Source organism: Mustela putorius, unplaced genomic scaffold, assembly GCF_011764305.1.
Source record: "Mustela putorius furo isolate JIRA1106 unplaced genomic scaffold, ASM1176430v1.1 tig00537227_pilon_pilon_pilon, whole genome shotgun sequence".
Classification (NCBI taxonomy): Eukaryota; Metazoa; Chordata; class Mammalia; order Carnivora; family Mustelidae; genus Mustela; species Mustela putorius.
In genome coordinates this window covers 17,266,963-17,282,371 of record NW_025422368.1, presented here as the reverse complement: position 1 = coordinate 17,282,371, position 15,409 = coordinate 17,266,963, and the positions used below count along the sequence as shown (strand labels likewise).

Genomic DNA, 15,409 nt, shown 5'->3' with positions numbered 1-15,409 from the left:
AACTGAGCAACCCAGGTGCCCCTGTGATTGTTATTTTAAACTCTTTATCAGGCATATTGCTTATCTCTGTTTCATTTAGTTTTTTTTTTTTTCTGAGGTTTTGTTCTGTTTTGTTTGGAGCATATTCTTTGGTCTCCCATTTTGCTTGACTTTAATTATTTGTTTCCATGAATTGGGTGGGACAGCTACTTCTTTTAAACTTGAAGTGTGGTCTTGGGTATAATCATTTCCTGTGTAGACTCTGTGTGCTTGGTGACTTTGGCTGACTGGAGCAGTTTCTGGAGTGGGGCCCTGGGGCACTCTGTGCTGGGGCCTCCCTGGTGAAATGGCCAGCAAGGAATTGGGCATCGGCCTGGTGATCCAGGGGCCTTCTACTCGGAGGGTACTCTGGCAGCACAGTTGAAGATGAAGGGCGTGCAATGTTGGGGGTCCCAGGTCTTTCCCTACAGAGGGCACCCTGGTAGGGCAGCTAAAGCTGAAGTGGATATGAGCTGGTCCTTGGGTTCTCCATACAGAGGGCGCCCTGGCAGGATTGCTGAAGCTAAAGTGGTTACAAGCTGGTATGTCTGGAGGTATTTAGTGCTGGGGTGCCCTGGCAGGGTGACTAAAGCCAAGGCTTGGTGGGCCAGGGTGTCCTGGAGCACCCTGTGCAGAGGGTGCCCTATTAGGGTGACTGCAGATAAGATGTGGTGCAAGCCAGGGGATCTGGAGTGCTATATTCAGGGGACTCCTTGGTGGGGTGGCTGGAACTGAGGCAGCATGGGCCAGGGGTTCTTGGGGTGCTCCATGCAGGGGGTCCCTTGGCAGAGTGGCTGGATCCAGGCAGGTGTGAGTCAGGTAGTCCTAGAGTACTCTGTGCCAGGGGTGTGCCCTTGCAAGTGATGTGGGCCTGTGGTGTTCTGGGGTCCTTGGTGCCTGTGTCACCTTGACATGACAGCTGGAGCTGTAGTGAGTGCTGACCAAGGGTGTTTTGGTTTGTGCCACACTGGTGCTGTCTCGATGGCATGGCTATAGCTGATGTGGACTAGAAACCCAGTACTCTCTGAGGTGGTAGATTGGCTCTGGCACCTGGAACTCTGTTCCCAAATGCACTATCAAGGTGAAAGGTTAATGTAAACTGTGGCATTTGCCAGCTCCTCCAATCTGGAGAGAGTCCCAGTAGTTCCTCCACTATTTGGTGGTTGTGTGGCTGGATCTTTTATATACTAATTGCTTTAATATTATTTCTTAAGTAATTAATTTTTAAATTTCTTACCACTAGATACAATGTTAGCTGTGACTTTATTGTAGATATTTTTTATTAAGCTAAGAAAATTTCTTTCTATTCCTAGTTTACTGAGAATTTTTTTTTTTTAACGATTTTACCCATTTTTATTTGAGAGAGAGAGATAGCAAGAGATAGAGAATGAGCAAGGAGGAAAGGGAGAATCCGGTACCCAACTGAGCAGGGAGCCCTCTGTGAGGCTCGACTCCAGGACCCCGGGATCATGACCCAAGCCAAAGGCAGTTGCCTAACTGACAAAGCCACCCAGGTGCCCCTACTAATTGCTTTATAGACCACAGTTTTTTGTTTGTTTGTTTGTTTTATGTTTTTCCTCTGTGCCCCTTCATACTATTCCTCCCTACTGCAGTTCACAATGTTGGGGGTAGAGGTTCCTTTCCTTATGGTGTCTGGTTTCTTCATCTCTCTTGCCATTTTCTGTGTGGCCTCTCTGTATTTTGTGGTGTAGAAGCCACTCAGACAGAAGTGCTGTATAATTAGGTTTAGATTTGGTGTGTGTGTGGAGGAGGTGAGTTCAGCATCTTAAATTGCTATCTTGGATGGGACTCTTGTTTATTGTCACTTTTTAAATTTATGGTACTTAATTGTGGTTTTATTATATCTCCTTGATGATTAACAAGTTGGAGCATCTTAACTTTTCTCTTGTCCTTTTGTGGTTCTGGTTTTGTGAATTTCTGTTCCTATCTCAGCTCATTCTTTTTTTTTTTTAAATTTTTTAATTTTTATCTATTGGACAGATGGAGATCACAAGTAGGTGAGAAGCAGGCAGAGAGAGAGGAGGAAGCAGGCTCCTTGCTGAGCAGAGAGCCTGATGCGGGACTCGATCCCAGGACCCTGGGATCATGATCTGAGCTGAAGGCAGAGGCTTTAACCCACTGAGCCACCCAGGCATTCCTCAGCTCATTATTTTCTGTTAGCTTATTCATCTTTTTTCTTACTGATTTGTAGAAGTTGTTTTTGCATTTTACTTACTAGTACTTTGTCAGTAATAAGAATCACAAATATTTTCCTCTTAATTTTTTTTGTATGAGTAAAAGAAATTACAATTTTACTCTAGATGAATTATCAGTTTTTTTCTCTAGTTTTTACATTTTATGTATTAGGGAGTCAGGAAGGTATACCTTAATATTCTCTAGTACTTTTTAAACTTTGTAATTCATTTGGAAATTTTTCTCCTTTTTTTTTTTCACAGCTTTATTGAGATGTTGTTTATATACCATAAAGTTCACCCACTTGAACTATATAATCAGTGTTTTTTAGCATGTCTATAGAGTTGTGCAACCATCACCGTAATCTAGTTTTCGGTATTTCATCATTCTAAAAAGAAACCTTGTATCCATTAGAGGTCCCTCCCCATTTCCCTCCATCCCCAGTGCTTGGTAGCCACTTAATCCACTTTCTTGCCTATTCTGGACATTTCATATAAACAGGATTAAATATTTTTCTGATGACTTCTTTCATTTAGCATAATGTTTTTGAGGTTCATCCATGTTGTAGCATGTGTCAGTACTTTATTTCTTTTCATGACTGAATAATGTAAAAAAATGTGTAATACTAAGCATTATACATGTGGGGCTTAATCGCAGGAGTCTGAGATCATGAACAGAGCTGAAAGTGAGAGTTGGACATTAAAAATAAGGGTAAGAAATAGTTGTTGGGGCGCCTGGGTGGCTCAGTGGTTAAGCTGCTGCCTTTGGCTCAGGTCATGATCTCAGGGTCCTGGGATCGAGTCCCGCATTGGGCTCTCTGCTCAGCAGGGAGCCTGCTTCCTTCTCTCTCTCTCTGCCTGCCTCTTAGTGTACTTGTAATTTCTCTCTGTCAAATAAATAAATAAAATCTAAAAAAAAAAATAAAAAAAAATAAGGGTAAGAAATAGTTGTAAAACAAATTTGACAGAAGCTAACATTGAAAAGAGGCAGAGAAGATCCAACATATGTATAATGGGAGTGCTGCGCACCCCCCCCCCACCCAATAAAGCTAGTAGGGGAACAGATACTAAAAATTTAGCTGAATTAAAAACAGATTTGAAATTCCGTTTTGAAAAAGCACAACACATACCTGAGAACACTGACACGGAAAGATCAACCTTGAGATATAATGTAGTCTAGTAAATTATTGGACTTTAAAGGAAAAATAAAAAGCCCTCAGACATGTAGGCAAGAATTCACGAAGTCTCTTAGAAGGAAAATCAGATTTTTGCCATATCTTTCAAAAGTAACTGTTCAGGAGAGAAAATAATATTTATGAGAAGACTTATGAGAGAAGACACAATTTATTGTGGAAATTTTATGTCTTAAGATATTCAAGAGTGTATGAACCCAAGATTTTATATATAATCAAGCTGATTTTCAGGTATAAAAGTCCCAAAGTGTTACATATATGTTAGAATTTGAAGAATATTGCTTCTATTAGCCCTCCTGAGGAACCTACTGAGAACATGCTTCAGAGAATCAAAATGACTATGTATTATTTGTTAATTTGCTGTCCTTTAATATTGTATCTATGTTAAGTTTCCTGACTGTCCTCATTGGATATGATTATATAGAAGAATGCCCTTGTGAATGTTCTTAGAGATAGATATGCTACAAATATTTAGGAATGAAGTGTCATGAGATATATATATCTAGATATATTTATGAGATCTATATCTATATCATAGATATAGATATATTGATATATCTATGTCTATATTTATATCATAGATATATCTATATCTATATATATATATAATTCTCAAAGAGAACAAGAAGTGGATGTGTGAAATAGACATAAACAGACATAAAGCAAATGTCAAAAATTAATTGGTGCATCTTTGTTAAGATATGAAACTCCACTGTTAATATTCTCAAAACTCTTGTGGCTTTGAAATTTTCAAAATAAAAAGGGGAAATATTCAAAACAGAAAATGAAACGCATGGATAAACAGTTTTATAAAACTAATAAGAAACATAAAATGCCAGCATTTGAACAATCACTGAAAAATACAGAAGGCCTTTAAACAAAATGATCCTTGACTTTAGTAATTAAGGAATGTAAATTTAAATGAGTTGTCACTGTTCATCTATCAAAGTAGCAAAGGTTAAGGAAAGTGATAATTCCAGTGCTGTTGGGGGTGCAGCAAATTGCATGGGAAGTATAGCTTGGTTCCTGCCATTCCGTGTGTAGTCTGACAGTATGTGAATACTTAAAATCTCTGTGCTCTTTAATCACAGCCATTTCATTTAATGTATAAAACTGATAATATGTGAGTAAGGTTATGTGTATAAAGCATGTGCACTGCAGTGTTCTTAATAGCAAAAACCACTTAAATGTCCAAGTCAATGTTTAGCTTTACAAACAGTAGAATACTACTTAACTTTTAAATGCAGAAATTAGTATATTGATAGGGAATATTATCCATGATTGCTACATTAAAAATAAAAGCAGGTTATAAAACTACCCCATTTAAATTAATATGGTCTCATAGGCATAATGTTACATACCAGTATTATACAGGTTTTGAAAACCTGGTTGGGAGAGTATCGAAAAAGGTGGGAAAATTTTAGGAGAGTGGGACTTTATTTTTTAAATTTTGCCCGGGGGGGGGATGTCGTGGGACTTTATTTATTTATTTTTAAAGATTTTATTTATTTGACAGAGAGAGAAATAGCAAGAGAGGGAATACAAGCAGGGGGAAGCGGGAGAGGGAGAAGCAGGCTTCCCGCTGAGCAGAGAGCCCGATGTGCAGCTTGATTCCAGAGCCCTGGGATCATGACCTGAGCGGAAGGCAATGCTTAATGACTGAGCCACCCAGGCGCCCTGAGAGTGGAATTTTAATATTCTCTTTTTTTAATTATAAAGAAATAAAGCTCATATAATAGAAAATGTAACTGAACTTTAATTTTATTTAAACATTTTTGCAATAATTTTTCCTTTAATTTCTTTGTATGGTGCTTTGTTAGTATAGTTTTATTGAGTTATAAAAAAAATCTGTAGGAGGACACCTGTTGGCTCAGTTGGTTAAGCATCTGCCTTGGCTTGGGTCATGATCCCAGCGTCCTGGAATTGAGCTTTGTGTGGGCTCTCTGCTTAGCGGGGAACCTGCTTTTCCTTCTCCCTTTGCCTGCCTGCTCCCCCACCCCCTAACACTCTCTGTGGAGAAACTAATTTTGCTCTTGTGTATTTTGTTTTCAGAGCAGTGGAAAGAGCTCAGTGCTAGAAAGCCTAGTGGGGAGGGACCTGCTTCCCAGAGGCACTGGTATTGTTACCCGGAGACCTCTCATTCTGCAACTAGTCCATGTTTCACCTGAAGATAAGCGAAAAACAACGGGAGAAGAAAATGGTAAATTTTAGAATTGAAATAAAAATTGTTTAAAAATTATTCATTTTTGCTTGAAAAATTTGCTTAAAAATACATGAATTGATTAGACAAATCAGTGGCTATAACAAAAGCAGGAGTCCTGTAAAGAGAAGTGGAATGCATCATTTCTCTTGTGAAAAAAGCGTTAAGTTTTGTTTTTTTGAGGACCGTGAGTAGATTTGTTTGGAATAGTACCTTTTTGGTAATTCCCCTTATTAGTAAGCTGTCATTAATGCTTAGGGAGGATTTAGTGAGGTACTGGGTAAATAGGAATCAATTATTTAAAAAAAAAAGTTTTTGTGTCTTTTGGAGTGTTTTAATAATAAGTAACTTTTTTTCCCTAGTGTTTAAAACAATGTTTTTATATTTTAACTTTGAATTAGAAACTTAATCTAGGTTTTAGCTCAGAGATTTTAAATACAATTAAAAGGACTTTGCTTTTTCAGTATAGCAGTGTTATCTCACCTTCCCTTTTCTGGTCTTACCATGTACTTGCTAATTTTGAATCTTTTCCCCCTTAAGCTAATAAAATATTATTTTTAGAAAGAGTTTGGTTATTTTATTTTATTTCTTTTTTGCAATCTTTCTCTTGCCAAGCCTTGCCTGCATAGCACATACTATTCTGATTTTTCAGATCCACCCATTCCTGCAATAGTAAATGTGGAATATTAAGATAAGAAAATATACACTGTCCTTTATTGCAGTCCTTCTTTGGTTAAACTGAAAGTATTTTGAGAAATGCTAGGTCTATAAATGGATATTAAATTGCTTATTAAGAATATGTCCTATTTATATCGGTGAGGTTGGAATGTTTGATGCAAATAATATATTTTATCTTCTTCAGTTTGTAGCTCAGACTTTCTGTCTTATTTATAAAACTGTAAAATGCTCTAATGAATACATTTGCAGTACTGTACCATGTTTGTTGCTTTTCTGCAGAGATCTGTTACAATGCACTTTCATTCTATTTCTTAGATTCTGATCTAAGAAGGGATGATAGTATTGATGAAATTGAAGTTACTTTAATTCGTATTTTATTTTTCCATTTTTATAGGAGTGTTGGTGATGATAGCCCGATTTTTTTTTTTAAGGAAGTAAAAAAAACCCTATTGTGATGTAGAAAGTTAATCACTGAAGCAGGTTAATGAAGTTGTAGGTGTTAACAAGTAATATTTTTGGATAAATTGCCAGAGGACATGTAAGAGCCTCTTAATTATATTAGTTAGTGTCTTGATATATTATTTATCACTTTGCATTTCTGTAATATTTCTGTATTATTGAAATTTAGAGCCTTGAACTTAGTCGTTTTGTAGTAACCTATGGTTCAGTTCAGCTTTATATATATAGAATAACACTTAAAATTTCATTCCCACTAAGTTATGTCTTCACATCAACCAAATACCTTAAGCTTTAAGGAACCATATGGCATTAATTAGGTCTCTTTCTTTTAACTTTTTATTTTTTTCAGTCACCATGAAAAGGGCAGATGATAGATATCATGCCTTTCAGAAACTGTTGGCAGAGCTGGGCAGTGTTTTGAGAAAAGGGTGTACATTTCAGCTACAGAAGTGTCAGTTCCTCAGTATCTCTGCTTGTATGTTCACTGTATTTTGTTGGATGTGTCTCTTCTTGGTGGTGGTCAGCAAATCTGCATATCTTAACTTCTCTCTATATATTTTCAAAGCTTAGTGCTTATATTTTACATAAAACGTAAAACCTCATTTAAAATGACAACTCAGCTACCCAGAACACAAAATAGATTAAATAAGTTTTGAGTATTAAATTTCAGATGTCCTATTAATAACTAGCATAGTTCCATAGTGTCTCACCAGAGTCTCTTTATCCTCAATATGAACAGTCTACCTTATCATAAATCATTGTAACCCAGAGAAAATCAGAAACAATGAAGCAGATAAACAGTTAGCCACAAGAGTATGAACTTCCTCCAGTCTGATAACCAGAGAGGAGAGAGGGAGGAAAACATAACCAGATGGAAAATTCAAAAAAGAAAAAATCAGTCTCTAACCATTTTGTATAGAGATTTATAGCCTCAGAGGGCTTTGCTATATGAGAGAGGCCTACATTATCAATAATAGGTTTGTTTAAGAGCAGTGTGTTTTAGGATGACATGGAGTAGTATAACCCATTTTAGATACAGCTCCATCAAAACTGACTAAAATAAAGTATTTTAATGTTTAATAAGCAGCATTTAGTTATCAGGAAATTTTATTCTATGTTGAGTCCTTCATTCTGCCAACCAGATAGGATAATTGAGGTGTCAGTGTATTGAATTTCTTAGCCTGCACCCCCTATTGCCAATGTAAAAGAATTTTCTGAAAAAAATCTTACAAAAACATATTCATGCTGTTTTAGAGTAAGATGGTGGTTTCGTTTGAACTTTGAACTTCATGATTATCTTTCATATATTTTAAGAAATAAATCAAGCTCTCCTCAGATTTCTTTTTAGGCAAAATCCAGAAGTAGCATGCTGATTAAAGACCAAAATTGTTTGTGTTCTTTTAAATCCAGTTTATATTTCAAAGAACATAATAATCCCTTACATAGCTCAATCTTTGTGAATAGGGTAAATACTTGTATATATTTACTTTTGAGGTGTTGAAAGATGCATTGGGTATGCTTTGTAGCTTTTTTTGTACCAGGCCATTTATCTTCTCTCATAGTCATAGATAGCAAGTATATCAAATATTTAAGGCAAAATTTTGAAGAGTGAATTAATCTTAATCCAGATGTGTTAGAACTAGAAACCAGAGGTAACACAATTAGTTTTAATGGAAAATAACAGTAAGTTATGACACATAGTATGCTTCATTTATATCACTTAAAATCTCTACATCCCTTTAATTATAATTAATTGTAGTGGGATTACAGTTGTAAAGTTTGAATAATTGAATGCTCTGTGCATTTGAAATGTGTTCAGGTTTCTGCACATTTGAGTTTTTAAAAAGGTTTAAAATATTAGGGATAAGCACTAAACTTCTCATTCTGTACTGTTTCTCTTTAACTACAGACCCTGCTACATGGAAAAACTCAAGACACCTTTCTAAAGGTTTCCTTTATCCATTTGTTTTTGACCCTTCTTTTTCTAGTATGCCTGCATGTGTGCTTATGTACTCTTACAGGCTGTGTGCATTATTTTTCTTCCATTTTTATTTGCTTATCTACATTGATTGCAGGTGGTTCTTGTTACCTCTTGGCATTGCATCAGAATACAGGCTTTTTTTGGTGGTGAATGTAATTTATTTTATTTTTATTTTTAAGAACATGCTTGTGAAGCCAGGCCTCTTGTATATGATAAGGTAAATTAAAAGCACCCCTTTGGTATGTAGTACTTGCCCCTGTGAGTTCTGTTCACCTAGATTACTCCTGTCCTCCAATGAGACTTCTTGGAAGAAGGTACTAAGCTTCAAGTAGGTGAGCATTTTACTTGCAAAAAGGATCCAGTTTTATTTGCCTTATTTCCACCAAAGAAATAAGTTTTTCTTCAATATTTATTTGAAAATCTTTTAGTCATTTTTATTTTGATTTCAGTGGCTGATAATGCATTATTCATAAACTCATTAAGACATTTAAAACTCTAAATTTGGTGAAAGCAAAATAACTGTGCTTAGGGAAGGCAGTTAGGTTAGCTTTGTACAATTAAACACGTCTAGTTTCTTTGAGAAAACTAGAATAAAACTTGCTCGCCAAGATTTAGACCACTTGAAACAGGGCCTACAGTGAATATATTTTCCTTTTTTTTCAGCAAGTGCAGGAAGAACAGACCTATTACTGGAAAACTTCATGGAGAGTAGCATCTCTACAATAGTTATGCTAGAGTCGTCTGTCCCACCGTCCTTCCCAACACACACTCATTTCATTTCTTTCTAATGTTCACTTCCAAGGGGGGAACATTTACCTTTGAAAATGCATATGAATCACAGAATGCACTACTGACGGAGCTCTTTAAAGGAATACCAAGTTGTAACTTACAGGTAGCCAGCAGGAAACCAAATTTTTAAAAAGTGGATTTAATAGCTATTTCATTCACATATTACAAACTTTGACCTTATGTGTGTAAACCTATTATGTGTGCTTTTCGCATTACTCAGTAGGATTTAGTTTTTCTTTTAGCCATTTGCTTGAGTTACTTTCATTATATTAACTGGTTATGTGTAAGATACTTAAAAACAAAGCATATACTTTTGCTATGATATAGTTACATACAAAATATGAAGTGAACAATTTTATTTGTAGGATCTAGATTTCAAAAGGAAGACCTGTGAGTAACTGAAAATAGTCACTGCTTGAAATACAGGATACAGTTTTTAAAATATGAAAGTACAATTTAGTAGATCTTAAAATACTGCTTGTCAGTGGCAAAATAGAAACAAGTGATAATTATGTTGCCTTTTTGAACTCCTGAGATAAAAAGGTAGTTCCCATAGTTTCCAATAAATGGAGTTTTTCTTTTTCAGGGGTTGAAGCAGAAGAATGGGGTAAATTTCTTCACACCAAAAATAAGGTAATTGATCACACAAGAATATTATGAGGAAAAAACATTTTTGAAAAATTTACAAGTACTTGGTAATTTAGTTCCTTATCATTGGTGGTGTGGTATATTACCTTGAAGCCACTGCTCCTTGTAAATTTTCCCTTAGTAACATTTCTAACCATAGCAGTTTATTTGGAAAACACATTAAGTTGAGCTTTATTGTAATTTGGAAATTAACTTTTGTGGGATCAGGCAGCTTTGAAAAACTCATATAAAACTCTTTGGCTCAGAAAATATGTGTTTATGTTAGAATTTACTAATTCTCTGAAGCAGACTCATAGACTTCTTTGAAATTTATTAACCCCTCACTTAAAAACTGTTGAGCTTGCTATGAGTGTTGTGCTTTTTGTTTCAATAATTTCTAGCTTTACACGGATTTTGATGAAATTCGACAAGAAATTGAAAATGAAACAGAAAGGATTTCAGGAAATAATAAGGTAGGCATCTTTTAGAGTTGGAACATATAAATGTCAGTAAATATATCATTGAGATTCTTCTTTTTTGTTTGTTTTTTTAAGATTTTATTTATTTATTTGACAGAGACACAGCGAGAGAGGGAATACAAGCAGGGGGAGTGGGAGAGGGAAAAACAGCCTTCCACCCGCTGAGCAGGGAGCCTGATGCGGGGCTCGATCCCAGGACCCTGGGATCCTGACCTGAGCTGAAGGCAGATGCTTAATGACTAAGCCACCCAGGTGCCCCTCATTGAGAGTATTCTGTATATAATGTATGATGAGCATTGTAAATTCCTAGTCCTCGTATTTGAAACTAATGGAGGTTTTCACAAATATGTAAAAACCTTACTTAAAATCCCACTTGTTTCTTAGAGCTTATATATACTATAAGATATTTCATTTAGATGTTTATTCTTAATCTTATGATATACATACCACTTGTATAATTTTTCTATTTAATACTGCTACAATAAGTTATCTTCTTCTGATAGACTGTATTCTAACTCAAGAGGGATTATATAACTTCTGAGATTTTGAAGAGCTCTCTTTCTTACCTGAGTAAGGCTAGATTCACTTAGGAAAGCAAAGAGAGAGGTTTTTTTCAGTGAAATTAAAAACTAACATTAACTACTGAATTGTTTTCCTGTTTTCTAATACTGTGAGAATTTAAACTAGATTAGGTATTCAATATGCCATTAATCTTGACACCAGGCACTGTCACTGCTTCCTGTAAATGCTTCTGTTTTCTCTCCTGGTTTATTCTTGCTAACTTTCTCTTTGTTCCCTTCCTTAAAAATTTTTTTTAAACCTCCATTCTTGTATTATCCAGAGGCCATTTAATCCCACAAGTGGGCCCTAGCCCAATATTAATATTCAACAAATATTCATTGAGCCCTTTTATCTCCCAGATGCTGTGCTGGAGAGGTTGTCCTGACAAAAAGGCATTTTGGGAGCCATATCAGTTCTTTATGCCTAGTCAGGATATTTATCTCTTTGACCAACTAAGCTTTATTCATTATTAAACTGGTAACCTTAAAGTTGCTGCTGCTGCTACCATACTTTCTTGAATTTCTAGTAATATGTTGTATAGAAGAAGCAGAAAAAGAGGTAAGGGACTAGATTATATTGTCCTTAGTCCTGTAATTGTATTGGGGATAATCTTGACTTTGGGGATGTTGTTAATCATAATACCAGTCTGAATTCTTTCCTGCATTCCCATGAATTTACTGAATTTAGGAATTTTACAGTGCTTGCTTTGGCAGCACATATACTAAAATAGAAATTTTACATAGGGCTAGAATTTAGAGTGGATGTGACTACATCCACTACTTTGCTTTCAGAAGGGAAAGTTTTAGTTACACTAAACTGAATGTCATGAAGGATTGAGTCTATATACCAATTAGATGTTTAATTTATGGTGGGGATGTGATATACTTACCTAGCAGGTTTTCTTACCCACAGTGTCCAAAGGATGAGAAGTCCCTTACCCCCAAATCTGTGAAAAGTCTCTCCTTCCCTAAGTCATGTTTGTAATGAAGTAAATGATACTTTGATCTTATGTAAGTAATTTCATATGTATAAATATCTAAATGAATTCCTATGCCTAACATAAAGCCCTGAAAGATTTAAAATATCTGTGAGATTGGAATTTTAAAGGTATTTGAGCAAAGCTTTGTATTGGACATGAAAGGGAATCCCTGAGAAGTACACATACCTGAGTAGGTATGCTGAGTATAAGCATATGACTTTGGAATATTGGTGTATTTGAAATAGATAAGTAGTTCGGAGTAATCTAATAGAACTCAAGAGTAAAAGATGTTCTAAAAAAGCCTTCTGGGAAATTAGAATTTTCACTGGGTTAATGAAAGAAGATTCAAGGTGTAGGTAAGATGAGATGGCGTTTTCAAGGATAAAGAAGGGCAGGGCACGTGCAAAGAGAAGTTATGTATATTTTCTGTGTGTCTTTTTACTTATAGCTGGCTCAGCTTTAAAACTTGTAGAGGGCCAGTGGTGAAGAGAAGGTGATCTGGATAATAATCTCAGTCTGGAGAGAAAATAGAGGTATCTCTCACTATCCAGATTCTCTCTACTTGAATTCAGAGAGCTAAGATATGGATACATTTTTCAGGGAATCTCTTAAAATACACACTTTTGCTACTTCATATTCAAGGATTAGGAGCCAGGTTGATTTGGATGACTTGTTATCCCATGCCTCACTGTCTACTCCAGAATGTCGGAAATTTGGATAATGATATAGTTTTCTTTTTGTTCAGCACTAAGTCTGTTAAACATATTTAAGAAGTTGTGTCTGTTTAGAATCCAGAAAAAAGCATGTGAAGTAATGCAGGGGAAATAAATTTTGTGTATTAATGATCGAATTGGATAAAATTATCACCTGCTATGCGGCTGTCTGTCTTACTTGTCATGTGTTTCATCAGGTTTTGATTACTGAAATGTTTATGGTTTAATTCATATGTAAAAACTTCTAGTGTCTGTCTACTTGAAATGTGGTGTACTTTAGCATTTATATTTCACCTAAATTTTAATGTGATTTTAACATGGTATTTTAAAACTTATTTTTAGGGAGTAAGCCCTGAGCCAATTCATCTTAAGATTTTTTCACCCAATGTTGTCAATCTGACACTTGTGGATTTGCCAGGAATGACCAAGGTAAAGATTAGTTGTTACTCATTGTGCATTTGGTCATGTTTGTTTTCAGTTGTGGTGGTTTTTGCTTGACCTCATATGAGAATAGTCAGCTTTCTTTTTTCCCCAGTCAACTTGGTCTATTAACTCCATTCCCTTCTCCTTGAAACACTTTCTTTACTTGGCTTCCAGGATACCAGGTTTCTCTCCAGTCTCACTGGCCATTCCTTCTCTCTCTTTTGCTGGTTTCTTTCCTCCCATTTTCTCCAGAGTGAGTGCCTCAGAGCTGTTTTTAGACCTCTTGTCAGTTGGGTACACTTAACCCCTCTTGATGATTTCATTCAAACTATGGCTTTAAATACATGAGTGTCTGTTTGCTGACAGCATATAGACATCTCCAGACTCATATATCCAACTGTCTATTTGACATGTACACTGAAGTGTCTAATAGGCATTTCAAACTGATGTGTCTTATGCTAAATTGCTGACCTGTCCCTCAACCTTACTCCATCACTCTGTAGTCTCCCCTACTTCAATAATTGACAAGTCTTTCCTATTAGTTGCTTAGCCAGAAAGTTTGTAGTCATCCTTGACACTTTTTATTCCACACCCTACTTTCTCAGAAGATCCTTCTTTCGGCTCTTCTTATATTTAAAATATATACAGAACTCCATTATATCTTAAAAATTTATAGCTACTATCCTGATCTAGCCACTACCCTGTCAGCTTGATTACTGCAATAACCTCCTAATAGGTCTTCCTCATAATCTGTTAAGTAAGCCGCCAGAATGATGCTATTAAGGTGAAAATTAGATTGTGTCATTCCTTTGCTCAAAATCTCGCCAATGGTTTTTCATTTCATTCACAGTAAAAGCTTAAGTTCTTTTTTTTTTTTTTTTTAAGATTTTTAAATTTATTTGACAGGCAGAGATCACAAGTAGGCAGAGAGGCAGGCAGAGAGAGAGGAGGAAGCAGGCTCTCTGCTGAGCAGAGAGCCTGACGTAGGGCTCCATCCCAGGACCCTGGGATCATGACTTGAGCCAAAGGCAGAGAGAGGCTTTAACTCACTGAGCCACCCAGACGCCCCAAAGCTTAAGTTCTTAAAAGTGAAAGTATCCCTGTTCTTCTAACTCCTTCTGCTCTAGTTTTCCGCCCTTACTGTTCATTCTGCTGGAATATTTTTCCTCCAGATATCTGTGTGTACCTCTCCCTTACTGGCTTCAGTTCCTGCCCATTCTCTTTTTTAAAATTATTTTATTTTTAAAAAATATTTTATTAATTTATTTGTCAGAGAGAAAACAAACACAAGCAGAGGGAGCAGCAGGCAGAGGGAGAAGCAGGTTTCCCCGTCTGCTCATTCTCTTGAATGTCATTATCTGAGTGACTTCTTCCCTCTTTACTCTGTTTAAAAGCATAATCCTATTTATTTAAAAGTATAATCTTTTCTAATCATTCCCTAGCTTCTTGTTCTGCTTAATTTTTTTCTACAGTTCAACCACCATCTGGATACTATATTTATTTGCCTATTGTCTACTTCTCATCACTAAAATATAAATTCTGTGAAGACAGGAATTTCAGTCTTTTTTTAATCACTACTGTGACATATCTGATGTAGAACAGTGCCTGAAATATAGTAGGCTGCCAATAAATACTTGTTAATTGAATGAACAAATGAATTTTGTCTCTATATAGTTATCATTGACCAGTCCTTTACATGGTAAACTTGATATTTGCAAGAGGTACATTTTGCGACTTTCACATACCCCTAAATTCATATATTCCACTAGTACTAGTGTACTCTTTTTTAATTTAATTTTTTCAGTGTATATTCTTTCTTCATTTTAACTATCTGTGAATGGGGTAATACCTCTATTCTATAGATTAAATGGGGGTGGGGGAAGCTCAGTTGGTTTTTATTATTAGTTCCTTGCTCATCTCTGTTTGGTTTAGGTGCCTGTAGGTGATCAACCTAAGGATATTGAGCTTCAAATCAGAGAGCTCATTCTTCGGTTCATCAGTAATCCAAATTCCATCATCCTTGCTGTCACTGCTGCTAATACAGATATGGCAACATCAGAGGCACTTAAGATTTCAAGAGAGGTAGATCCAGATGGTAAGGACAGATGTTAATATTG

At 35.9% G+C, this 15,409-nt stretch overlaps 1 protein-coding gene across 8 annotated transcripts in view; it reads left to right on the top strand.

The window, feature by feature from the left end:
• The window catches only part of DNM1L (dynamin 1 like), a 51,391-nt gene that overhangs the window by 14,774 nt on the left and 21,208 nt on the right, over positions 1 to 15,409 (top strand). For 4 of the 8 annotated variants that reach the window (XM_013045490.2, XM_004771821.3, XM_004771811.3 and 1 more), the window contains exons 2-7: positions 5,456 to 5,603; positions 8,650 to 8,688; positions 10,097 to 10,143; positions 10,539 to 10,610; positions 13,212 to 13,298; positions 15,225 to 15,387. In XM_013045490.2, coding sequence (XP_012900944.1) covers positions 5,456 to 5,603; positions 8,650 to 8,688; positions 10,097 to 10,143; positions 10,539 to 10,610; positions 13,212 to 13,298; positions 15,225 to 15,387 — 556 coding nt within the window. The remainder of the gene's footprint in view (positions 1 to 5,455; positions 5,604 to 8,649; positions 8,689 to 10,096; positions 10,144 to 10,538; positions 10,611 to 13,211; positions 13,299 to 15,224; positions 15,388 to 15,409) is intronic. The other 4 variants (XM_004771820.3, XM_004771819.3, XM_004771816.3 and 1 more) reach the window with 1 other exon arrangement.